This window comes from Dipodomys merriami, unplaced genomic scaffold (assembly GCF_024711535.1).
Source record: "Dipodomys merriami isolate MVZ:Mamm:240054 unplaced genomic scaffold, mDipMer1.0.p SCAF_14, whole genome shotgun sequence".
Lineage (NCBI taxonomy): Eukaryota > Metazoa > Chordata > Mammalia > Rodentia > Heteromyidae > Dipodomys > Dipodomys merriami.
Window position 1 is genome coordinate 12,476,934 of NW_027202715.1, and position 26,995 is coordinate 12,503,928.

Below are 26,995 nucleotides of genomic sequence, written 5' to 3' on the forward strand. Positions count from 1 at the left end.
GACTTAAGTAAAGGAAGTTCAGGGCACCAGGGTCAAATAGGGAGGGGAAGAGAAATAACAAAATGCTGAAATAAGGATACAGGTTGAACCATTGTAACAATGAGATGTACAAGACACTATGTTGAAAATGAACTTTACAACTTGCGGGGACGGGGGGAGGGGAAGAGGTGGAGAGGGAAGGGGTGATAGGGGAAAAACAAAGGAGGAGGTAACAATGCTCCATAGGAAATGTACTCATTACCTTACTCATGTAACTGTAACCCCTCTGTACAGTATCTTTAAAATAAAAATATATACTAAAATAAAAGAAAACATTTTTATCTCCAATAAACCACTCCAAAATGAGAAGTAGAGCTATAACTCAAAGTGGTTGAGCACTAGCCTTGATCATAAGAGCTCAGGGACAGGGCCTAGGCCCTGAGTTCAAGAAGAAAGGGTAGAAGAAGAAAGGGTAATAGACAAAGAAGGGAAAGGAGAAGAAATGAAAAAAGCAAATGTGATTGCATAGTGTTATAAGCACAAAGAAGACAATGAAACAAATAATGCATATTAAGAGGAAAATGTAACTCAAAATGTATATACATGTTTTAATTTACATATAAAAGTGACAGAAAAAGCATCTCAGAAATTCTACAACTTTCACTGAAAAAGTACTCCAACTGAGTAATTTTTCTCATCATTATTCAACAAAATAAAGGAATGGCTAAATAACAGTGTTAAACATTCATTTTTAAAATTTATTTATTTTTAATTGTGAAAATACAATTACATGAGCAAGGTAATGAATACATTTCTTATCAAGCATTGTTGCCTCCTCCTTTGTTTCCCCTTACCATCCCAAAAACAAATATTGTTTTTGTCAGTCATGGGGCCTGAATTCAGGGACTAGGCACTGTCCTCTTTTACTCAAGGCTAGTGCTCTAGCACTTTGAGTCACAGCACCACATCCAGTTTTTGAGTAGTTAGTTATAGAAAAGAGTCTCATGGGGATTTTCCTGCCCACGCTGGCTTTGCACCTTGATCCTCAGAACTTAGCCTCCTGAGTGGCTAGGATTACAGGGAGCCATAGGTTATTTTTAAAAGAGAATAAAAGAGTCAGGCACCAGTGGCCCATGCCTATAATCCTAACTTCTCAGGAGGCTGAGATATGAGGATCACAGTTCAAAGCCAGCCATGGCAGGAAAGGCTGTGAGACTCTTATCTCCAATAAACTACTCAGTAAAACAGAAGTGGTGCTGTGGCTCAAGTGGTAGAGCACTAGCCTTGAGCTTGAAGAGCTGAGAGACAGAGCCCAGGTCAAGAGTTCAAGCCCCATGACCACAAAAAGAGAGAGAGAGAGAAAAAAAAAAATAAAGAGTAAATGAAGTCTAAAATTTTAGTGACAAAACCTCATTAACAAGGTAGGAAGAAGGAGAGAGTGAGCAGATATTCTGACATCGTCTTTTATGAGAAAAATATAAATATCATCTAGGTTATATAATATTAAATTGAAAAAAAACCACCATTTTATATTGATCAAGGATAGAATTGTAACACAGGGGCAGGCTGCAAAATTGTATAAAGCAAAAAGTCTGACCAAAATCTGCTGGGCACTTGTGGCTCACATTTGAAATCAAAACAGCTTGGTACTGGCACAAGAACAGACCTGAGGACCAATGGAATAGAACTGAAAACCCAGAAATGAACCCACAGACCCATAGCCACCTAATCTTCAATAAGAGAGCTAAAAAAATAGAATGGAAGAAAAACAGCCGCTTCAGTAAATGGCGCTGGCCAATTGGTTAATCACCTGTAGAAAATTAAAGCTAGATCCTTATATATCACCCTGCACCAGAATCAAATGGATCAAAGACTTCGGAGTCAAAGCAAACACCCTGAAAATAATACAGGAAAGCTTAGAAGAAATTCTAGGTCTCCTTGGCACAGGCCAAAATTTTCTTAATAGCTACTAGCTACTCAGAAGGCTGAGATCTAAGGATTGAAACTCAAAGCCAGCCTAGGCAGGAAAGTCCATGAGACTCTTATGCTCAATTAAACACCAAAAAAGCCAGAATTGAAAGTTTGGCTCAAGTGACAGAACAACTTTGACCAAAAAAGGAAGGAAGGAAGGAAGGAAGGGAAGGAAGGAAGGAAGGGATGAAGGGAGAAAGGGAGGGAGGGAAGGAAGGAGGGAGGGGAGGAAAAATAAAGCTAAGAGAAGACTTGAGGCCCTGAGTTCAAGCCCTAGTGCCAGCATAAAAATAAAGAAAAATGAATTGTTATATGATTTAGTAGCCCCACGTGTTGGTATATACCCAAAGAAAATAAAGTTAACAGCTTGAAGAAAAATCTCTCCCATGTTCACTGAAGAAACATCATTTAGTAGACAAAAGATGGAATCAATCTAAGTTTATTTCATCAAGTGGATGAAGAAAATGTGATGCATATCATACACATGAAATGAGAAACATTTTTAAAATGCTAAAGTTCTAGATGGGAAAACAAATAAAACCCCACAGAGTCTCAGGCCTGGCAAAGACAACACCAGAAGCCTGGGCTAGGAGTGAATACATTTCTAAACTGGATTTTATAAAAACAAAATTCTTTTCTCTGTGGAAGCCCCTGTTAAGAGGTTGAAAGGGCAAGCTACAAAGTGAGAGAATATTTGCAAACCACCTATCTGACTGAGAACCACTATCTAAAATACACAGAGAACTTTCAAAACTCAATGGTAATTATCAAACAATCTGATTAATAAATGAGCAAAGTACACAAATAGAAACTTTACTGAAGAGGTTACATTAGCAAATAAACATATAAAAAGTCTTCAATATCATTAGTCATTATGCAAATAAAATTAAAATGACATTAGTTATCATCATTCCATGCCTGTTAGGATCATAAAATAAAACCCAGCAACAAACCAAATGCTCAAAAAGATCCAGACAAATTGGATTATTCCTAGATCACTGACAGCAATGCAAAACAGTCACAATGAAAAATAGTCATTTTCTGGCTATTTTTTTGTGTCAGTCCTTGGCTTGAACTCAGGGCCTATGCACTGTCTCTGAGCTGTTTTTTGCTCAAGGCCAGCATTCTACCACTTGAGCCACAGCTCTGCTTCCAGTTTTATTTAGTAATTTATTGAGGATTATAGTCTCACAAACTTTCCTGCCAGGGAAACCTCGATCTTCAGCTCTCAGCCTCCTGAGTAAATAGGATTACAGGTGTGAGTCCCTGGAACCCAATGGATTGGTAATATTTTTAAAATACAGTATACTATTCGATTACTATACACCCCTAAAAGGACACTCTTGGGTATTATTAATTATATTAAATAAGAACATATGTTCACAATAATGTCTGCACAGAAATGTTTATTGCATCTGTTTTTGAAATTCCCAAGCACTGGAAACAGATGTCTTTCACTGGGTTGATAAATAGCTTATAAACTATGAGGCATTGGACATACTAATAAAAAGTAATGGGCTACACACATGACCTGGATGAATCTCTTTTGAATTATGCTAAGCGCAAAAGCCACAGACAAAACACATCATTCCAGCTGGGCACCAGTGGCTCATGCCTATAATCCTAGCTACTCAGGAGGCTGAGATCTAAGGATCACGGTTCAAAGCCAGCCCGGACAGGAAAATCCATGAGACTCTTATCTCCAATTAACCACCAGAAAACCAGAAGTGGCTCAAGTGGTAGAGTGCTCGCCTTGAGCTGAAGAGCTGAGGGATAGCACCCAAGCCCAGCCCCACGACCCACCAAAAAAAAAATCATTCCATTCTTATAACATATTTGAAATGACTAATTTTAGAAATGAAGGAAAATGAATGATTGCCAGGAGTTAGGAATCAGAGAGAAGAGGAAGGAGTGTGAGGGAGGTGGACATGGTTTAGAAGGGACAAAACAAAGCATCATCTTGGGGTGATAAAACTTCAATTTTCACTGTGGTGGATACCCTACTTTACACAGAACTCAATGCACACGTGCATGCGTGCACACACATACAAAGAGGTGGGGGGGGAGAGATGGGTACAAAAACCAGAAATCCACAAACTAGCCAGTTATATCAGTGTCAATGCCCTGGTTGTAATATGTTTTAATGGTTTTGCAAAATGTCACATAGGGGAAAACTAGGTTAAGATTCCTTTCTGTGTGTGTGTGTATATTTACAACTGTGGTGAATCTATTAATTATCTGAGAAAAATATCAATTTATTAAAGATGTCACATATCATATTGAATCTTGAATCCCACTGAAGGAATTTGAACTCTTCAATAGGCAGTTGGGAGCCACCGAAGTAAGAGTCTGGTTGACTTGATAGAGCTGTGAATTGAAAGGACCAGCAATGATGACAGAAGGGAGTTATAAAACCAGAACTTCAAGTGGGTGCTGGTGTCTCCTATCTGAAACCCTAGCTACTCAGGAGGCTGAGATCTGAGGATCACAGTTTGAAGCCAGCCAGGCAGAAAAGACTGAGAGACTCTTATCTCCAGTTAATCATCAAAAAGCTACAAGTGGAAGCTGTAGCTCAAATGTTCAGAGTGCTGGACTTGAGCAAAGCTCAGAGGCTGTGCCGTCTCTGAGTTCAAGCCCCAGGACGGGCAAAAAGAAAAATCAGAACTCCAAAACCCATAAACCGAGTCCAAGTGTCAACTACTATTATACCCAACAAAATGTAAAAAGATCCTTTCTATATTGGCAACTGTGTATCCATGACATGTTTGTCATATCATCCAAGTTCTTTTATAATTTACGCTATATTTGTGAAGTTGATCATAAAACAAAGGAATTTTAACAGTTATTTCATTACACTGAGCTCATTTTTTCATGTCATAATTTTAACATTTTGTAACAAAAAAGAAAGAGGAAAAGAATTTCAAAACAGAGAAAAGCGAAGACCCCTCCCCCAACCTTTACTGGCCGCGCGGCAGCGCGCCAAGCCGCCGGCCAGCCGGCCCGGCGCGGGGGCTGTGGGAGCCCCAGAGAAACAGCAGAGACACAGGGGGCCACTTTCAGAACATCAGGTACTGGTTTGCAGAACAGCAGATCGCCAGGAACAGAGAAACCTACCAGCCGGGAGTCTCCACGAGGATCCCACCCCCACCCCTCACTCTCCACCCGAGCAGAGAGGCTCCATCCCGCCAAATCCGCTCGGCATCAGCAGAGTGACAAAAGGACCTGCGGCAGACCACCCGGCCCGCCTGATCGCGATCGCAACGATCCAGCACTCTCCACCCGAGCAGAGAGGTTCCATCCCGCCAAAGCGGCTCGGCGCGACAAAGGGTCCTGTCTGCAGACCACCCGCCCGCCCGATCACGATCGCAACAACCCGGCGGGGTCACTTGGGCCCCAGAGGTACCGAGAAGAAGCTGCCTGAGCGTGGACACTCTTGACCCAACAGCTTCGACAGAGGCAGAGACAGAAAAGAATCACACAGAGCCACCACCGCCCAACCCAGCCCGGATTGCAACAACAACTGACGACCTACACCACACAGAAACAACCAGCTCCAGGGTGAGTACCCCACAGGGGAAGTGTATCCCTCAAGGGAGACCAGAGCTGGAGGGAATCCCCAGACCCTGACCTAGACTCCCTACCCCAGCACCCGGACCACAGGACCCACTAAAACTGGGAACTGTTTGAGAGCTCCCCCAGCCCGTGGAGCACACTCAGCTGGCCAGGCTAGAGCAAGAGCACCCCTGGAAGGGAGCTTAAATGCCCAAGCCAGGAACAGCGCCCCTGGGTCAACACTACCAACAGTAGAAGAAATTTGAACTGTGTCCCCCAGGCTGTATAACCTAGGGGGTATACACATCAGCACAGGCCTAACAAGCGCGCTCCAGGCTGGGGCCGGAACCAAGCCCGGGGATCCGGCACCTGAACAACACAACCAACTCCTCCCAATTGAAGTAAAAAGCTGAGCATACGCCTCAACAGAGGGGAGAAAACCAGGAAACAACACTCCCCCGGGAAGCACGCCTGTGACAACAAAAGACCTGGAGGCCCAGGACAAGAGAAGCCCAAACCCCACCAAAACTCCACCCATATACCCTAGATTGGGAATTGGGCAACACAGGCTGCCAGCACCTGATAGTAAGCAGGAGCTCAGACTGTTAAGGCGGCTCAGCAATAGAGTGATAGTCTTGGATGTATGAGGCCCTGCATCTGATTCCTCAGCATCACAAAAGCAAAAAGGGTCAGAAGTGGTGCTGTGGCTCAAACGGTAGGGTGCCAGCCTTGAGCTGAAAAAGCTGAGGGACAGCACCCAAACCTAGAGTTCAAGCCCACAACCAGCCCAAAACAAATAAACAAAAACACATCAGGAGCCCATAGCAGACTCCAGCATTTGGGAGAGTGCATCCAGAGCATCTGTTCTTCACAAGAGCACCCGTAGGAGCAAACACAAGCAGTCTAGGCTGCTCGACCCTTCCAAAGGCGGGAACTGTCAGCAATCTACAGCAGAGAGCTGAGAATCCTAAGTAAGTCAGAATAGCAGCTGGAAATAGGCTCCCAACAGAACCCAGATCAGGCACAGACTCTCTCTACCAATACAGAATCAGCAACCAAGCAAAGACAGACACACCAAAACAAAATTGAAGAGCAGTCTCCTGAACCTCCATGCGAAAATCACAGAGAAAAATCACAAGGTTTACTACCACCCAGGACAGCAAGCTCACCCCAAAAGCCAGCAGCCACACAGGGGAGAGCCCCAGTGGGAGCAAAGCAGGAATGGAAGACAAAGGCTACTTCCAAGGGTTGCTGGAGGCAATGACTCAAGAAATAAAGCGAGAAATTTATCAGAAATTGAAAGAGCACAAGGATGATCTATCCAAAGAGATACAGGGTATCAAACAAGAGATGCATGCAAAAATAGAAGCTGCACAAACCTCAATAAGAAGTGAGATAAACGCCAAATTAGAGGTAATGCATACCTCATTGAGAGGTGAGATCAGTACTCTGAGAACCAACATTGAATCCATAAAGGGATCCATTTCCTCCATGCAAACCACAATAGAAGCCACTGTCAACAGAGTGAATGAAATGGAAGGTCGAGTGTCAGATACAGAAGACAGAATACACCAACTGGACCAAAAAGTGACAGATATGGAAAAATTACTCAAATTAAACCAAAGGGATATTCAAGAGCAAGCAGATAATGCTAAAAAATTTAACCTTCGCATAATTGGAGTGGACGAAGGTGAGGAATTCCAGAGCAAGGGAATGCAACACCTATTTAACAAGATAATCAATGAAAATTTTCCCCACCTCAAAAACGACCATCTTAACTACATCACAAAAGCTTATCGAACACCCAACAAGCAAGACCCCAGGAGAAACACTTCTAGACACATTATAGTAAAAATGATAGATCTGAATAATAAGGAAACAATCCTGCATGCAGCAAAAATGAAGAAGGAGCTATACTACAATGGGAAAAAAATAAGAATTACTGCAGATCTCTCCACACAAACAATGAATGCAAGAAAAGCCTGGGAAAGCACCATACGAGCCCTGAGAGCCAATAACTGCCAACCCAGACTGATCTACCCGGCAAAGCTAGCATTCACATTTGATGGAGAACTGAAAACTTTTAATAGCAAAGAAAAACTAAATGAATTCATAAACATTAAGCCAGCATTACAAAGAATTCTAAGAGGGGGGACACAACCTGAAGAAAGCAGCCAGGAACTGGGGCCTGCCCCAAACAGGCATTACTCAAAGTCTAACTGAGCAAGCACAGGAGGAAAGGAAAAAAGAAAAACTTAGGAAAACGGAATGGCAGGGACAACAATGCATCTCTCTATACTTTCTCTTAATATAAATGGGCTGAATTCGCCAATTAAAAGAAAACGAACTGAGGACTGGATAAGAAAACAAGACCCATCCATCTGTTGCCTTCAGGAGACCCACCTCTCAGCCAAACATACAAACAAACTCAGAGTGAAGGGGTGGAAAAGGATCTACCAATCAAACGCCCCCAGTAAGAAAGCAGGTGTAGCTATCCTGATATCTGACAAAATAAACTTTTCATTAAAATCAGTACAGAAAGACAAGGACGGACACTACATATTAATAAAGGGAACAATCCAAGAGGAGGATATAACCATCATCAACTTATATGCCCCAAATATTGGTGCACCCAGATATGTCAAACAAATGCTCTCAAACTTACAGAATAAAATAGATCCCAATACGATAATACTAGGAGACTTTAACACACCACTCTCACCAAAGGACAGGTCTACCAACCAGAGGATTGGCAAAGAAGCTACCGAATTAAGAGAGGCCATACTGCAAGCGGAATTAACTGACATCTACCGAGTATTTCACCCTAAAACAACACAGTACACATTCTTCTCAGCAGCTCATGGAACTTTCTCCAAAATAGACCATATCATAGTTCATGCAAGGAACTTAAGCAAATACAAAGGGATCGACATAATCCCCTGTATCCTATCTGACCACAGTGGAATCAAGCTAGCTCTCAATAACAAAGCATACAGCAGAAATTTCTCCAATACATGGAAATTGAACAGCACACTCCTTAACAATGCCTGGATAACAGAAGAGATCAGAGAAGAAATAAAGCATTTCCTACAACTCAATGAAAATGAAAACACCTCACAAAGAAACTTGTGGGACACAGCAAAAGCAGTCCTGAGGGGCAAATTTATTGCCCTCAGTGCCCACATCAAGAGAATGGAGACAGACCAAGTAAATAATCTCATGTTGCAATTAAAACAGCTAGAAAAACAGGAAAAAATGGAACCTAAAGCTACTAGAAGAAGCCAGATAACCAAATTAAAAGCAGAGATTAACCAATTAGAAAATCAGAAAACCATAACCAAAATAAACCAAACAAAAAGCTGGTTCTTTGAAAAAATAAACAAAATTGATGGCCCATTGGCTAGATTAATTAAAAAAAGAAGAGAGGAAACCCATATTAATAGGATTAGGGATGCCACGGGAAACATCACCACACGTACCCAAGATATCCAAACAATTCTAACAGACTACTTTCAAAAGCTATACTCTCTAAAGGAAGAAAATCGGGCAGAAATGGATGCATTTTTAGAGAAATACAAGTTGCCCAAACTGAGCAAAGAAGAAGTTAACCAATTAAATAAGCCAATATCCTATAATGAGATACAGGAAGCTATCAAAAGTCTTCCAACAAAAAAAAGCCCAGGACCAGATGGATTCACAGCAGAATTCTATAAGACCTTTAAACAAGAACTAATACCCATACTCCTCAAGCTCTTCAGAGAAACAGAGAAGGAAGGAGCTATCCCAAACTCATTCTACGAAGCCAATATCACACTCATCCCCAAACCAGGCAAAGACCCAACCAAAAAGGAGAATTACAGGCCAATCTCCTTGATGAACACAGATGCAAAGATCCTTAACAAGATTCTAGCTAACAGAATCCAGAAACACATAAAAAAAATAATTCACTATGACCAGGTAGGCTTCATCCCAGAGACACAGGGATGGTTTAACATACGTAAGTCAATAAATGTAATCCAACATATCAACAGAGCCAAGGTCAAGAATCACATGATTATCGCTACAGATGCAGAAAAGGCCTTTGACAAAATTCAACATTCATTCATGCTAAAAGCTCTGGAGAAAATAGGAATAGAAGGAACATTTCTAAAAACAATAAAAGCCATTTATGACAGACCAATAGCCAATATTATACTTAATGGGGAAAAGCTACAACCAATTCTCCTAAAATCAGGAACAAGGCAAGGATGCCCACTGTCTCCACTCCTCTTCAATATAGTCCTAGAACCCTTAGCCAGGGCAATAAGGCAAGAAAAAGACATTAAAGGGATCCTCATAGGAAAAGAAGAAGTTAAACTATCCCTTTTTGCAGACGACATGATACTATACCTCCACGATCCCAAAAACTCCATCCCCAAACTCTTAGAAATCATAAATCACTTTGGCAAAATAGCAGGATACAAAATAAACCCACAAAAATCAGTTGCCTTCCTATACACTGATAATGTACAGGAAGAGAGGGAAATAAAGGGAGCAACCCCATTCACAATAACCTCCCGAAAAATAAAATATTTAGGAATTAACCTAACCAAAGATGTAAAAGAACTATTTAATGAGAACTATAAAAAGTTAAAGAAAGAAATTGCAGAAGACACTAGGAAATGGAAAGACCTCCCATGCTCCTGGATAGGCCGACTTAATATAGTAAAGATGGTAATACTTCCAAAACTAATATACAAATTCAACGCAATTCCTATTAAAATCCCAATGACGTACATCACTGAAATACAGAAAACAGTCCAAAAATTCATATGGAACAACAAAAGACCTAGAATAGCCAAAACAATTCTAGGGGATAAAGACAATATGGGAGGGCTATCCATGCCGAACTTCAAACTCTACTACAGAGCTATAATAACAAAGACAGCATGGTACTGGCACAAAAACAGACCCGAAGACCAATGGAACAGAATAGAAGATCCAGAAATAAATCCACAGGCCTACAGCCAGCTGATATTCGACAAAGGAGCCAAAGACATACAATGGAAGAAACACAGCCTCTTCAACCGCTGGTGCTGGGAAAACTGGGCAGCCACATGCAGAAAACTAAAAGTGGACCCCAGCCTATCACCATGCACCAACATCAACTCAAAATGGATTAAAGACCTTAACATTAAACCTGAATCTCTGAAACTACTGCAGGACAGAGTAGGAGAGACACTTGAACTAATAGGCACAGGAAGGAACTTCCTGAACAGAGTCCCAGGGTCACAACAAATTGGAGAGAGACTCGACAAATGGGACTACCTTAAAATAAAAAGCTTCTGCACAGATAAAGCTATCGCAACCAAGCTAGAAAGACAACCAACTAATTGGGAAAAAATATTTACCAGCAATATATCAGACAAGGGGTTAACATCCTGTATATACAGGGAACTCAAGAAACTAATCCCTCCCAAACCCAACACACCAATTACTAAATGGGCAAGGGAACTAAAGAGGGACTTCTCAAATGAAGAAATAAAAATGGCAAAGAAACACATGAGGAAATGTTCATCATCCCTGGTGGTGAAGGAAATGCAAATAAAGACAACCCTGAGATACCACCTTACCCCAGTCAGAATGTCCCACATCCACAAATCAGCCAACGACAAATGCTGGAGGGGATGTGGAGAACGAGGAACGCTATTACACTGCTGGTGGGAATGTACACTCATACAACCACTTTGGAAAGCAGTCTGGAGGGTCCTTAGAAAGCTAAAGATTGACCTCCCTTACGACCCAGTCATACCACTTCTAGGCATCTACCCTGAACAACAGGAACCAATATACAAGGACACGTGCACCTCCATGTTTATTGCAGCACTGTTCGCAATAGCTAGGATATGGAAACAACCTAGATGCCCTACCACAGATGAATGGATCCAAAAATTGTGGTATCTATACACAATGGAATATTATGCAGCCATTAGAAATGACAAAATAATGGCATTTGCAGGGAAATGGATGGAGCTAGAAGGAATCATGTTGAGCGAGGTAAGCCAAGAACGAAGAGACAAACAGTACATGGTCTCCCTGATAAGTGGATGATGAATCCAAAATGTTAGGTGATATGACAAAACTAACAGGACTTAAGAAACAAAGAACTCCCACTCATCTGGTTGAACCACTACTAAATATCCCCATGCTGCTGATCACATATATGGTATATAACATATGAGCACCGTTATATATTACAGACTGTGATAGACAATTTGCTCCAGGAAAGTTAGAATGAACTTGTGACTTTAAATGAGCATCATTATTCCACAATACTGTGAATTTCCGGAAATTAAGTAATCACTTAATCACGATCAAAAAAAAAAAAAAAAAAAAAAGAAAAAAAAAAAAAAATGAAGAAAAATATTTAGTACTCAACATCAACAATGTTACAATTTTATAAACATAACCAAAACAACGTTCCCAATCCTTGTGATAATTGGCATGTTTTTAAAAAATAATTTCAAGATGTTTGGAGATTTGAAAAATACATTAGACTTGTGGTTTTAATTAATTTTGACTAAATGTTGATAAAATTTTGATTAAATGAGCCTGTAATCCATGTTTAAATGTCTGAGGAAATCTAATTTGTTAATTTTAATGGTTTGATTTATTAGTCTCACACATAGTGTTTGAATGTTCCATTTAATCCTGTTTCTTGAATGTATACACTTATGTAATATGTAGGGAGTACAATACAGAAGTGAAACCCTTCTCCTGAGCTATTTCCATTATCCAATGACAGATCCAAGACGCTTGTCACTGCCTAGGAGTTCTGTCTGCAACACCAGCCACCCTCATCTGGCCGTCCATTCTTGTTGATGCTTCCTAGAGTGGAAGGGAGCGATTGGGAAGGAGGAATAGACTTACCTTATGGGGTTGTCCATCCTGGACACTGTGAGAAAGGCAGCAAGATTGGCCGTGTAGGAAGAACACACGATGAGGGTGAATAGCCACCAGCTGCCCATCACGATACGCATAGCCACCGAGTTCACAGAAGATTCTCCACCTGTGGGGAGCAGGCAGAATACAGTGAACGGTGCTTCCTTCAAACTCTTACCTTAGGGCGATTCTGGCACCTGCACCAGAGACAAGCTGCCACTATGGATGCTGCAGAGTAACAGCAGCTGGGATATTTCTTTTTAGTAGGAAATACACACACACACACACACACACACACACACACACACACACACACACACACACACACACACACACACACACACACACACACCCCACATTAAAAAAAAAAACCTAAAACCACCAGTTTTAGAAAAGGGCAGGGCACCATAAAAGACAGAAAAGTCAAAAAAGTAAACTACAGAGTTTGAAATTTTGAGACTTTACAGTTAAAATCTTCTGCCATACTGTGCCAGGGTTGCAATATAATCTAAGGGATTTTTGAAAATTTCAAATTCGCATGGAGTAGACTTAGGCATTTGGTAAATACAGAATTGTTTCCTACTTGGAGGCTTCCCTAGTTTTCTTTTAAGTTGGACAAGTGAGATATGGCGTATTGCTTTTTATTAATATACAGCCCTGGCTAGATGATTTGTGTCCCTCAGGATTTTCAGAGATCATTGATTGTAACTTCAGTGGAAAGCTGCCTCTTTGAGGCCAATTATTTCCTCCTTGGTCCCTTAGGTGGTAGCACAAGAAAGCTTCTCCCTGCCTATTCTTCTTATATAATGTTGAAAAACTTTGGCTATGGTACAAATAGGGCCAAGATTCACATTGAGAACTGGGCAATTTGTCCATTCCACAGTACTGTAACTCACCAGAACTCTCCCACATAGGAGACGTGCCATCTCAGGAAAGGCCAGAGGACTGCCAGAAGGATTGCAATACAACCGTGATAGTTTTCCTCTATTAAGGTTTCAGAAGTAAGGCTTCAGACTTTCATTGGACAACCTCAGATGTATATAGTCGCCCACCAAATGTGTGAGGGGGAGAGACTGCAAAGCAGAATTCTGAAGCTAATTCTACTAAAAGTGGAGAACGCAGATCTGAAGCTGAGTTTCTTATGGATGTATTATTTAATTTTTACCTGACTTGCTTAGAGAAACTAGTGGCAGCATGGTACTAACAACTGTACTGAAGATTAAAATTGCATTTAAAATGACTGCATCTGCTAGATGCCGATGGCTCACACCTGTAATCCTAGCTACTCATGAAGCTGAGAACTGAAGATCCTAGTTCAAAGGCAACTCATGTAAGAAAGTTCATGAGACTCTTAAATCAAAAGACTGCCAAAATTTTGGAAATGGTGATGTGGCTTAAGAGGTAGAGTGGGAGCAAAAGAAGCTCAGGGATAGCACCCAGGCCCTGAGTTCAAACCCCAGAACTTGTGTAAAAAAACTAAAACAAAACAAAACAAAAACAAAAACCTGCTACCAAGAATTTTGCCAATGGGTAAGTTTCCTAGATGTCTGGGGCTAGGTAAACACCAGGACTCAGGTAGGTACCTTGCTGGACAAATGCTCCATAGACAATCCAGATGGCACTGTGCAGAGTAGCAGAAGCGGTTGGTCGAGGCTGGGAAGCACTTTGAGCCCTCACAGCCTGTATCCTGTTCAACACGAATATCAGCACACCAACCACAGGGATGGCTGCTGCAATGCAGGCCCACACGGCAAAATCAAAAGGAGCAAAAAGGGAGAAGATGCTGATTTTCTCCTCCGGCTTCCTGATGAGAATCCCCACTGAATAGTCCATGTACCGCTTGCTGAAATCCACCACGCTCTCCCTCTCTGGGGTGATGGTGATGGCTGAGATGGCCAAGTCTGCTCTCTGAAAGAAAACAGGAACTGATCAGTTGGTAAGCCTCTGCTTTACTGCATAAATTAAGGTCTGCCCTCTGCCCTTTGAGTCATTCTGTTTCACAGGCAATGGATTTAAGAATTGACAATCTGAAATTTGGAGAGATTGTAAGGAAAAATCCCACCCTATGTGGTTATTATCTCATTTGCCTTACAAACTTTTCTCCTAAAGCTTCAAATCTCTTGGAAAGTTATAGAAAACCGAGTCTACATGTGAATTGCAGTTTTTCTTCACTTACTTATTACTAGTCCCCTTCGCCAACTTTATCTCCATTCTATTCCCCTTTCCTTCTATCTTTCTACCCCTCCATCAAAGAAACCAATACACATTCTTTAGGTTGATACACATCTGCCCTACAAACAAGGCCACAGGCTCTCCTCTTCCCCAGAAATCCCTCCTAGCTCCATTATATCTCATTTTATTTATTTCTTTTCTAGAATACTTTGGAAGTTTTATGGTGAATCTTATGAACACCTATCAGTCTGACTCTGTGTCAGTCCTAGAGCTTGAACTCAGGGCCTGGGTGTTGTTCCTGAGCTTTTGCACTCAAGACTAGTGCTCTACTACTTGAGCCCAACTCTACTTTCAGCTTTTTTGATGGTTAATTGGAGATAAGAGTCTCATGGACTTTCCTGCCTGGTACAGCTTTGAACTGTGATCCTCAGATCTGAACCTCTTGAGTAGCTTGGATTACAAGCATGAGCCACTGGCACTCAGCTAGGAGGAATGTTTTACATGCTGATTCTACCTCTAGCAATAGAGGTCATTCAATTTCTCTCTTCTCTCACCCTCAAGTCAAGGCCTCTGGATTCTTGGGCTCCTTCCTCTTCTAGCAGAGCCATGTGATAAATGGTCTTTGCACATGTGTCATCACTGTGACCTGAACATTACTTTCTCAGTCCTTTGCTTTCCAAAACAGGCTTCATTAAAACAATAAAATAAACAAATACTGCATAAAGGTGGAACTAGACAGAGGGCAAAGCTAGCAAGTTTGGTAGAAGTTCAGAGCCTCATGTACAGGTAAGTTAGTGGCAGGTTATTTGATCCTATTAGCATTTTAGGATACAGTCATCACTATGATATTAGCTCTTGGGCCTCCAGAAGTTGGGGGCCAGTAGGATCCCTATTTTTAGAATGAAACTTGCCTGCTCAAATCAGAGAAATTAGCTCAAAGAAGGCCTTTATCATTTTTTTTGTTGTTTTTTTTTGTTGTTGTTGTTTTACAGGAGCTAGAGAAGCAGGTATACTGAGGTCCCGAACTTAAATCCAACAACACTCTAAAGAGAGGAAAATATACTGGAGGTGACTGCCAGAACACATCCAATTCTTGTCTCTTTTCCAAGAAACCCAAGATCTAGAGCTTTCTTTTATGGTTAGGATGGTTTGGACCACATTTAAGGACTGAGAAAAAACCTTAGTTGAGCAGGGTAAATCGACTCTATAGAATTAATTTATGAAGGAAGAACTAGAGGAGGTACAAGAACATCTATTGTGACAAAGGAGAAGGAGGTGATCTGTGATGAGAGAGGTTTCTCTCCTCTGTGAGGAGAGGTTGAATACCCATGGGTCTGCATTTCAGTAAAAGCAAGAGTAAAATTTCATACCCAGAAGTCTCACTTTCTTTCTCCAATATGGGAAGACAATCTTTCTTTTAAATGGACGAGACTCTTAGGTGGAAGAGAAACAAAAACTTTTGAAACTTTCCCTGAGGTATATTGTCAAGGGAAGGGATCAATCCACAAAAGGACAAAGTAAGGGAATTAAGCTGTACTGAAGGTCTACCCAAGACAGGAGAACACAAGGATCTATGCATTATCTAGCTAGATTTGAAATGATCTCTGGTTGCATGAACAAGCCTGGATGTCTGAGCCAAGATTTTAGCTAATAGAACATACTCAGAACTTGTAGGCAGCAAGATATCAAAACCACAGGGGTTAGGGGCATGGCTTAAGTGGTATAGTGCTTCCTTAGCAAGCACAAGCACAAGGCCCTAAGTTTAATCCCTAGTACCATAAAAAAGTGAGAATCAATAAATAAGAAAAAAGCAAAGAAGCCAAGGACACAGGAAATCAGAAGGGATGAAGGGAGAGAAGGTTTTGTGAACAGTGTAATACAAGCCAGGGGAGAATACAGTACAAGGAGGGCAAAGAAACAGTAGAGAGGGATGCAGCTCAAAATACTTAAGTGAAAGATTCAGACACAAAGGACCACATATGATCTGCCTCTGCTTATATGAAATATTTACAACAGCAGCTCTGCAGAGACAGCAAGTAGATTAAGCATTGCCTGGGGCTGAGGGTAGAAATGGTATTAACTGTAAATAAATAGAACAGATTGCAGTGGGACAATGGAAATATTCAGAAACTACATTATAGTGGCAGTTGCACAACTCTACATTTACTAAATATCATTGAGCTGTACATCTAAAATGTGTAAACCTTTATAGTATCTAAGGTCTATCACAATAAAGTTGTTTGTGGGGGATTAAAGATTATGAGAAACTGGAAAGTTACAGAGATGTTAGGCCTAGCATCTGCCTTTAAAATTTTAGACAGCAAATATTCTTGTGGCTGGAGATCATCCCCAGGAAAAAAGCAAAAGACCCTAGCTGAAAAATAACCCCTGCTTTCACTGTATTTGATGTTGGTATAATTTGTGGAGGGGAAGGGCAAAAACAAATCGTTTAAATAGGGATGCATGTGGACCCATTGCAACAATGAGATGTACATGTCGTTATGTCGTAAAACGAACTTTACAACTTTGGCTGGGGGAGTAGAGGGGCGTGGGTGGGTGGGAGATGGGAAGGGATGGGAAGGGGAAACAAAGGAGGAGGCAACAATGCTTGATAAGAAATGTACTCATTACCTTGCCCATGTAATTGTAACCCCTCTGTACGGTATTTTCACAATTAAAAAAAAAAAAAACTAAAGCAAAAGGACTAGGGACATGGCTTAAATGATACAGGGCTTGCCCAACAAGCATGAGGCTCTGATTTCAAACTCCAATAGGACCAAAAGAAAGAAAAGATCCTAAGTTTCTACTATAAATTATTATGGTAGACAAGAACAGACAGAGAGACCTGCAAGATGGCAGCAGGACTCATGAGAATTGATGCCGGAATGGGACACAGCAAAGGCCACTGGAGGCAAGGGGACAAAGCAATGAAAATACCAAGGTTAAAGGCAACGGTGATATGACAGAAGATGGCTCAAATTAATTGCAACTAACCCAAATGACTATGGGGAAATGATCTTGAGGCCATGAGATTCATGGGCAGCCATGGGAATGTGATGAATTGGATTCATGTCCTAAGTTTCAATGAGGACACATTCTATAAAGATAAAGGAGTAATGGTTTGATATGCATATAAGGAGTTTGGGGATGCCATACCACCAACTAATAGCAGTGTTGATGTGTACATGCAAATGTGTGTGTGTACCCCACTTGTAGCCTATGAGCAATAGAAAACTAAGCATTCACCAGAATCCTCAAGGGGGTACTAGGTTCCTCTTTCAGTCCAAGTCTTGAAAAGTGTATGACAGAGAAGAACAGATTACAGTGGCATAGGTTCCAAAGGAATGAAAGCAATGGACATGGAGAGAAATTACAGAGCACCAGAGGATAAGAAAGTTAAAAGAGCAGAAATGGTCACAACAAGGAAGGAGGGAAGGACAAGAAGTCCTCAGTGTGTGGAGAATGGTAACTAATCTGTTAAGCTGGTCCCAAGGACTGAACTGTGAAATGGATCAAAAATATACATGCCCCAGAAACAGATTAAGGCTCCCCTCCCCAGTAGCCCTGCTCTTAGGACCTACCTTGCTGATAAGCTCCCCAATCATGCCGTTCCAGGAGGTGTTATGGAGCTGGTGACCATACCTGCCATCAGGAGCCTGGTAAATCTCATACTTGAATCCCAGTGCCTTGGCTAATGCATCCAACACATCTATGGAGAATCCTTTGTAGCGCTTGGGCTGGCCAAGGATGTTTTCAGCCACCATCACAAAAGGCTCTTCCTGATGATAATAGAAGAAATGTTCTTCAATTCAATAAAGGTTTCCTTAGCTTTTATTTCCAGGGTAGTGAGCAATCTAACAAATTATAACTTGGGAATGTGTCAGTATTAGGGCTCGGAGTTTAGCTCAGTGGTAGAGTACCTGCTTAGCATAAACAAGACCTGAGGTCCCTTCTCCAGCACCAATCATAACAGAATATTAACATTTAACCACTTTCTACCTGGAAGATAAATGTCTTGCCCTTTCCTAAAAACAGCTTGTGGATAGGCAAGGTGCAGGGCCCAGGACAAGCACTCCAGTCAGTAGATCAATATGAAGGAGTGGACATTTACTTGTCCTATATATGCCATGCCAAGCCAAGCTCTCAGTATCCCCAACTCCCAGCATAAAATTACGTGTTTCATCATTTCTTCATTTGTGTGCTGAACCAGGATTTTGTCCTTAGGAGGTGTCATAATTCCATGGGAGCCAGTAAGAAATATGACACTTTTCATAAAAATAAAAATTCTATGGTATTACATATGGCAAGGACAGTGCTATCTGGTTGGCTAGAAAGTGCATGCTGGCTAAGGGGTCAATGCTATATCCCAAGTCAAAGGGCATGACTGAACTAAACCCTCAGAGCTTGACTCTACAACCACAGTATGTTTGTTTGTATTCACACATTGTATGCTGTGACCTGTGGAGTAAGGGACATCTGGGAAACATCTCAGATACCCCTATTTGTGCAAAACTAGTAAGAAGGGCTTTTAGTTAACATCCCTGGGAAATATAACTCATTAAGTTTTTTTTTGGGGGGGGGGAAATCGAACCTAGTGTTTATACATCAAGTGTGTTATAGGGAATCAGAAAGCCTGAAGCTACAAGTTTCTGTGCCTGTTGTGGTTGAAGGGTAACATTTGGGCTATGTCTGTCCCAGCCATAAAGGAGTAAATCTAAGGTATTTCTGCACTACAGAGAGAGGAAAAGAGAGTGGGGGATGCTTCTAAAGAATCACATAACTGTCCAGTTTATGATTCCAGGGCTATGCACAGAAATTGCAATTAAGGAACTGTTTAGAAAAAGGTCCTCCTCCCAATATCTCTCTAAGGACCCCAGACACTCCCCATAAGCAGCAGTAGATCAAGACCCAGTTTCCATTTCAGAACCAGTGGAGTCCTGCGCATGTGGGGCCTTCAGCAGAGCATCTCCGGAGTCTCCCATGGGAGGTTCATGGCTCCACAGGAGAATGGCAAATCTGACCTTCCCCTTCATTGCTCATACAAGGGTTTGATCAAAAGGCTAAATTAAGTGTTCCTCAAGGTCTCTGATTTCAAGCAGTCTCTGATTTCAAAATCTGACTGGCAAAACTCCCAGAACAGCCCCATGATCCTACCAAGACAGTCACCACTTTGAGAGTCAGTCCCTGGAGGCGGCTGCCCATGGGTCTCTCCTGTAGGCTTCCATTTAGGCCTTTCTCAGAATCCCATGTCGCCAGCTGTGAAAGGAAACAGGGTGGGTGAGTGAGGGATTGAAGAATCATCCATGCCTGCTTCAGAAACCCCTCCTGAATCAGGATCTCAAATCAGGCTTGTGGGTAGACAGCAGGCTTCTGGACTTCACTAAGACCCAGAGTCATCAAGTCACCTCAATACCATGAAGAGAATAGAAATTCAATAAACAGAAAGTTCTACTTCCTCTATCACCCCTATCTCTGGGACTCCATAGATTCCTAGGAAGAAACCAATGGGTGTTTATGCTCAATGTTGTTAGGTTTTCCCATGGGGGCCATCTCACTGTGTTTCTCAGAAAGTATCCTCTTCTTGAATTGCTCCTTTGACTTTCCCAAGCCTCAAAACCATTTAGCCCAGCTATTTCAGCAGTATTGTAAGGAATAGATATTAAGTGGACAGCTTGCCTTGCCCTGGTGTCCACTGCAAGCAGGACTCAGATCTCCCTGGCTATTTGTGTTGTAATTCAAACACCATGACTTTCCCTGGTGTTCAGGTAGAAGCTGATTACAGGGTAAATATGCCTTAGATCTGCCATATGCTCTGAACTACAGGGTGTGTTTAAGAACCCAATGAGTCTATGAGGGGCACCCTAAGGTGATGTAGAAGACTCTACCCTAGCACAGTAGTCACAGAGGAGACACAAGCATTTGAGAGAATGCTTCCTCTCCCTGTGTTCCTGCAGCTACATTGAGCAAACATTTGTATGCTCGGTCTGTGATTCCCAATTATTAATTAGAATGTTGTCAAAAAACAGAATACAAACACTAGACCCATCTCATGCCAACTAAATCAAATCAGAGCCCTAGGGTCTGGTCATAAAGAGCATTGATGCTTCCTGAGAGATTCTGATATGCCTTTCCAGATCCCTGGGCCTCTAACATATCAGGATGTCTAAGGGGACATTTCTAAACAGAAGGCTAGGCTCCACCTACAGGGATTCTGATTTAATTAGTCTGCAGAGGGCTAGATAGGGCTATTTTAGTTCTCCAGGTGGTTCTAACAAAAAGCCAGGAGTATGAGCCAGGACTGCAGATTAAATCGGTAATTCTCAACCTGTGAGGTGCACACAAACTGTCTAGGGATTGTGTATGTACTTTTTGATTCTGAGCCTGAGATTACTCATGTCTAGTGGCAGAAGAAGAAGAGGAAGAAAAGGAAGAGAAGAAGAGGAGGAGGAAGAAGAGGAAGAAGAAGAAGAAGACGACGACGACGACGACGACGACGAAGACGACGACGACGACGACGACGAAGAAGAAGAAGAAGAAGAAGAAGAAGAAGAAGAAGAAGAAGAAGAAGAAGAAGAAGAAGAAGAAGAAGAAGAAGAAGAAGAAGAAGAAGAAGAAGAAGAAGAAGAAGAAGAAGAAAGAGGAAGAGGAAGAGGAGGAGGAGGAGGAGGAGGAGGAGGAGGAGGAGGATTACGATGATGACAATGACGACGGGGGGAGGAGGAAGAAGAGGAGGAGGAAGAGGAGGAGAAGAAAGAAGAAAGAGGAGAAGGAAAGAGGGGGAGGAAGGAGGAGAAGGAGAAGGGAGGAGGATCCATGAACCAGTATTTATGTAGCAAAGGGTTAACAGACACACAGGACCCTTGGCTAGCCTAATCAGAAGATACACTCTATGAATGGATAAGAAGGGACCATGAGTGACTCCATTTAGGATACATGTACTTGACAGAATTCCCCATTATCTTGGCATATGTGGCATGAGCCTGTGCACTGGGCCACAGTTCTAGGAACCACCTGACTTAGAAGATGCTACATTTCTGAGATCTAAAGGAAAATCCATCACAATGAGATCCGGATTTCTAAATTCAGTGTTTTGTTTTTTTTTTTTTAAAAACAAACCTAGGGTAGCCTATTCTAACTTAGGACAAAATACCCGTGCAGACTCATGGCATCCTATATACTATAAGCAGTGATAAGTGAATATTTCACATAAGAATATGGATGACTCTGAAGAGCTCCCTGACCACTTGCAAGTGAAGAACCAGTTAAGAACTATGCAGAATTCTAATCAATGGCATCAAAGATTATAATGGAACTGGAAACTGGAACAGAAAGTAGGCCATAGTAAAGCTATTTCTCTACTGGGTCTCTGGAAATAGCTCTAAGATTCAGTTGAGTCTCTGCAGCTGGATCAAAAGACTGGTGAAGGAAAGAGAACACATTTAGAAAATCGAGTCATGGCGGTATTTGTTGGGTGTTTCAGTGTGGATACAGAGGGCAGGAATGGCTGTACATGTGGTCTCCCTGCATCTGTCTCCATTATTGTTTAGCTCACACTGGAATAATTTAAACCTGATGCATGGTCTCTGGGCTTGGGTATAAGTAGGGCTGGGAAGGCTTCTCTGGCTCGTTCAATGACTTGCAGTGGGTGAAGGTGGCAATCTGATCCTAGTAATGGTGTGTCTATTCCAGACAATGGATATTGCATTCTGTAGAAAAAGTGGATTCCTACATCTGATTCTAAAATTTCCTGGCAAAAAAAAAAAATAAAAATAAAAAAATAAAAATTTCCTGGCACAGTAAAGTTGCATTGTTTGACTCTTAGATTCCCTTGTTATGGATGCATACTTGGGACTGAACTTGACCTTGACAATCAGGTTTTACATGTAATCAATTTGGATTGCATTTGACTGTAAGAGGCAGAATGGAGACAGAGGGACACATGGAATAAACTCCATGCTACTAGGGTTCTAGCTCATCTCCTCAGCATCTGTTCACACTGCGCTCCACATTTAGCCACTGCTGGGCTCTAGGCAGCATTGTTCCTGACCCTGACCATTTCTATAGTCTCTTCTCCAATCTCATTATGCCCACTCTCTCTCTTCCAGACCATCCCCCAATGGGCTGATAAGCACCTGTGCAGCCAACAAGTTCAAACTTAAACTGTTAATTAGCATTGTCTCGTAAATTCTTCCTTCCTACAGAATGGATCTGAATATTGGTAAACTCAACCTGAAAGAATGGCTTCCTGTCCCAGAGCCCACTCTGCTTCTCAGCCACATCTCAAGGTCTTCCTGACCTTCCCATTTAGCTAGTTCTTTCTACCTACAATGCTATTTTGCTTTTTCTGAACCAAGGAAAGCCTTATTCAATGTGTGTGTGTATGTGTGTTGGTCATGGGGCTTGAACTCTGGGCCTGGGTGCTGTCTCTGAGCTCATCAGCTCAAGGCTAGCAATCTACCGCTTCTCTACCACAGCACCACTTCTGGTTTTCTGGTGGCTAATTGTAGATAAGAGTCTCACAGATGTTCCTGCCCTGGCTATCTTTGAACCACGATCTTCAGATCTCAACCTCTTGAATAGCTAGGATTACAGGCATGAGCCACCAGCGTCCAGCCTCTTATTCAAATTTTTTAAATACAGTTTCACTTTAAAACACTACAAAAAAATTATAGAGATCCAGTCACCCATGGCTCACACGTGTAATCCTACCAACCTAGGAGGATCTGAGGATCATAGTGCAAAGCCACCCCAGGAAGGAAAGCCCATCAGCAAAAAGCTGGAAATAGACCTGTGGTAGAAGTAGTACAGCTATCCTTGAGTGAAAAAGTCAACAGACAGCACCCAAGTGCCAAGTTCAAGCCCCAGGACCAGCACATATAAACACATCAAAAAAATCATAGAGGTTGTACAGAGATTATCCCAATACCAATTTTCCCCAGTTGTTAAGATAAGAAAATGTGTCTTATACACAAATAGTCCATATATAGTTTCTCTCTAATGCTAACACTTAATGTCTTATGCATTGTCATCATATATTAGTATGTTACATTCACCACAATTAATGAATGCTTATCACAATTTTCATGATACTTTTCAAAGCTGAGAGAAAATACTCTCTAAAACCTTTACTCTAGGCATAAATCTCTGAGCCAGCTGAGGGACTGGTTTCTTACTCCTTCATCTGGAGTCATAAGCTATTCAGTATCTCAAATCTTGGGTTGGATTTGGCCTTGTTCACTCTCCTTAGAGCTATGTTCTCATCTAAGATCAATTTCTATTACTGGCCTAGATTTAGGAGAATATTATGAAAAGTAAAGTAAAACAGAATTGGGAGGTCTGTAAACCAGTTCCTGGGTCCACTCACATGAATGAGCTAGCCCACTTGACATATAGCACTTGAAATATAAAAGGCAGTCAACAAATATTCGTTCAATGTATTCTTCACTCTAATTCCATTTCCTTATCCATAAAGTGGAACAAACATATCTTCCCTGTGTACCAAGTAGAGAGGCTGTTATAAGGAAAAAATGATTTTGAAACAATCTATCATATAACAACCTAATGAAGAATCACAAAGTAAAAGAGAACCAGGTTATAAGACTATGTACAAGATAACCTTAATTATGTTTATTTTAAAGGCATTGGTGAAAATGGAGGGAAATACATTAAAATGTGATACATGGATTATATATTACAAACAGTTGGAAGAATCATAAATGATCATTATTACCTTCTTTATGCTCTTGTTGCCTTTAATAGCATTTGCATGACTTTAAAAAGAAGAAAATGACTTTTTGATAAAAATAACTAGCATAGGTGTTTAAGAAAAATCCTATCACCTGCTTTTTTTTACAACTGAAGACTGAATGTCAATGAAAAATCAGTATTAAATTATCTATTAGTAAGTTAAAGTCATTTTGGGAGTTAGAGCCAAATAAATCCCATGTTTCAGCTCCTAGAACCTGTGGGTTGGGGTCCATCATCTTGTAGGAGAGACTATTGCTACGTTGACTCTGTACTATATTCTGATACCTTTATCCATCTGGCGTTGGGCACTATAAACCTGTTGGTTTGAGAAAAAGGAATCACCATAACTGAGGCACATATTCATAAAAAACAAATGATCCTTCTCGACTTCAGAAGAAATGTGCAAGTCAAACATTTTAGCAAATATTCAGACCATCCTACATCAAGAAGGGCATCCAAGATGGCATTCAATTTGATCTATTAGTCTGTAAGTATTTGGTACTTAAAGGATTTTTTTTGTTTTCTTTTCTTTTATTACCAACTTCTCTCTCCTTGGCCTTTAGGCATCCATGTACCCTGACAATGAAAGCAGAAATACTTCAAAGAAAATCCCAAATTCTGCTTTTCAAATACATCAAAGTGCAGCCATTTTCCAGGATTCAGGATCCTTCGTGAACAGCAGAAGAGTTTATTATTCTCTCACATCAGGCTGAAGTAAGAGCCCCAGGCTGAGTGAATTTTCATGCTTCCACAAAGCTGTGTGTTCTTGGCCAAATGTTAAAACCAGAATGTTGAGCCTTCATCATATCTAAAAGTAGTTCCTCTGAGCACCTGATATATAAAACCAGGGCAGGAGAAAAGCTTACTCCAAATGAGGGAATGCAGTGGAATTGTAAAATAAAACAATAAAACCAAGTAAAATAAAACCTTCAAATGTCTTATAGCCAATCAGCATTAGAAGCGATTCTGAATGGTCCTGATGTTCCTACCCAAAATTCATTGGAAATTTATTTCAGTCAGTAAGAGTCAAATGAGGCTGATAGACTTGATAAATGGGAAGCCAAAGAAATGCTTTACTCAAAGAAGTCCTGATACTTAGTCACACTGCTCCAGCCCATTTCATTTGCACATAAGTGCATCTACTCTGGCTTCCCCTTATATTTCGCAGACAGAATTGTTTATAGGATCAATGAATTTATGGCCGCAGACACTCACTTTTGACAGCTGACCTGTCAAGTTCAGAGCCTGAAAAACTAATTTCCAGCACTGTTAAACAAAATGAGTACTGCCACTAGTTGATAAGACAGCAATGGTTTTCATTCATTGCCGAGATTTGCTCTACCCAGTCTAAAAATGTGGATAGAAGCTGAGGTTAGAGCATAATCATCACTTGGAAGGAGATATATGGTCTCAAAATCTGATTATGACAAACAACTGCTCAAGAGATCAGCCAAATGGAGAATAAATTTCATAAACCACTGGTTTCAGGAAAATATATTTCCTGAGTCAATTGGAATGTTCTTCATATTAGTGTATCTGAGTTGTAAGATGTGTGGATTTGGGACTTTGTGGCCCTGTCTTTAAGAAATACATGGCTATTAACCCTAAATGGGACAGGCTTCTTTTGGAAGACTGAGCTTTGTGATCTGTAACCTCATTACAGATGTGTCTTTAAGTATGTTATTTTACAGCTGTCATTCTCATGAGTTGGTAGAATGACGACAGGAGACAATTCAACTGCTTTTCAGTCCAAAAACAAGATGTGGCCAATTATATATGGATAGTTTTGCCAGTGCCTGAGAGAGGAGAGGGAGGGAGGGAAGGAAGGAAGAAGGGAAAAGATAAAAAGAAGGAAGAAAGGAAAAGATAAAAGGAAGGAAGGAAGGAAGGAGAGAGAAAGGAATAGATGAAAAGGGAAATAAAGGGGAAGGAAAGAATATACAATAAGGGAGGAAGGGAAAGAAGGAGGGAAGGAAGGAATAAGTGAGAAGGGAAAGGAAGGAAGGGGAAGGAAGGAAAGTGTAGATGAGGAGGGAAGGAGGGAGGGAAGGAAAGAAGATGTAAAGGGGAAAGGAAGGAGGAAAGACAAGTTGATTCACTTAACTCCCAATCTCCTGCTCAATCATCTCCAACAAGACAGTAGATCAAAAATCTAAACTGCCAACTTGTACAGCTGGAAGTATATATTTGGTGATAAGATTTCCTCTACAGAACACTAGAAGTAGATGAAACTTTTCTAACTCTGTCTGTAAGATAACTCAAGCTTAGCTGAGATTCGTGTGAACTGGAAATTATCAACCAGCACTTGCCAACAGCTGAATGCAAACAACCTCAGGTGGAACATAGGCTTCAGTAACAGAGGCCATGGCAGATTTATCAGCAGGTTACTGTGGAGTCTTAAAAAAAATAATAAATCCTCTATTTGTTTTATTTGGGTTTGCTCTTTTGATCATATTTTATTGGAAAGCGCTTGTGCTCAGTGTATGGCTCAAAGAATCATACCCTTGAATGGAGGCAGGGTAAAGAGGAACCCATGGAATTAAGTCAGCTTAAATTGGAGATGAAGACAGTACTGAATAATTGCAAAGACTTAACCCCTTCTCCCCCTTTTGGGGCTCAGGACTGAGCCAAAGACCTTATGCATTAAAAGGAG

The 26,995-nt window shown here is 41.2% G+C and overlaps 1 protein-coding gene across 2 annotated transcripts in view; it reads right to left on the bottom strand.

The window, feature by feature from the left end:
• Grid1 (glutamate ionotropic receptor delta type subunit 1) overlaps positions 1-26,995 on the bottom strand; it is a 762,765-nt gene that overhangs the window by 127,915 nt on the left and 607,855 nt on the right. For both annotated transcript variants that reach the window (XM_070020755.1, XM_070020756.1), the window contains exons 9-12: positions 19,750-19,851; positions 18,177-18,374; positions 14,007-14,331; positions 12,412-12,550 (exon numbers count right to left, since the gene is read on the bottom strand). In XM_070020755.1, the coding sequence (XP_069876856.1) occupies positions 12,412-12,550; positions 14,007-14,331; positions 18,177-18,374; positions 19,750-19,851 (764 nt within the window). The remainder of the gene's footprint in view (positions 1-12,411; positions 12,551-14,006; positions 14,332-18,176; positions 18,375-19,749; positions 19,852-26,995) is intronic.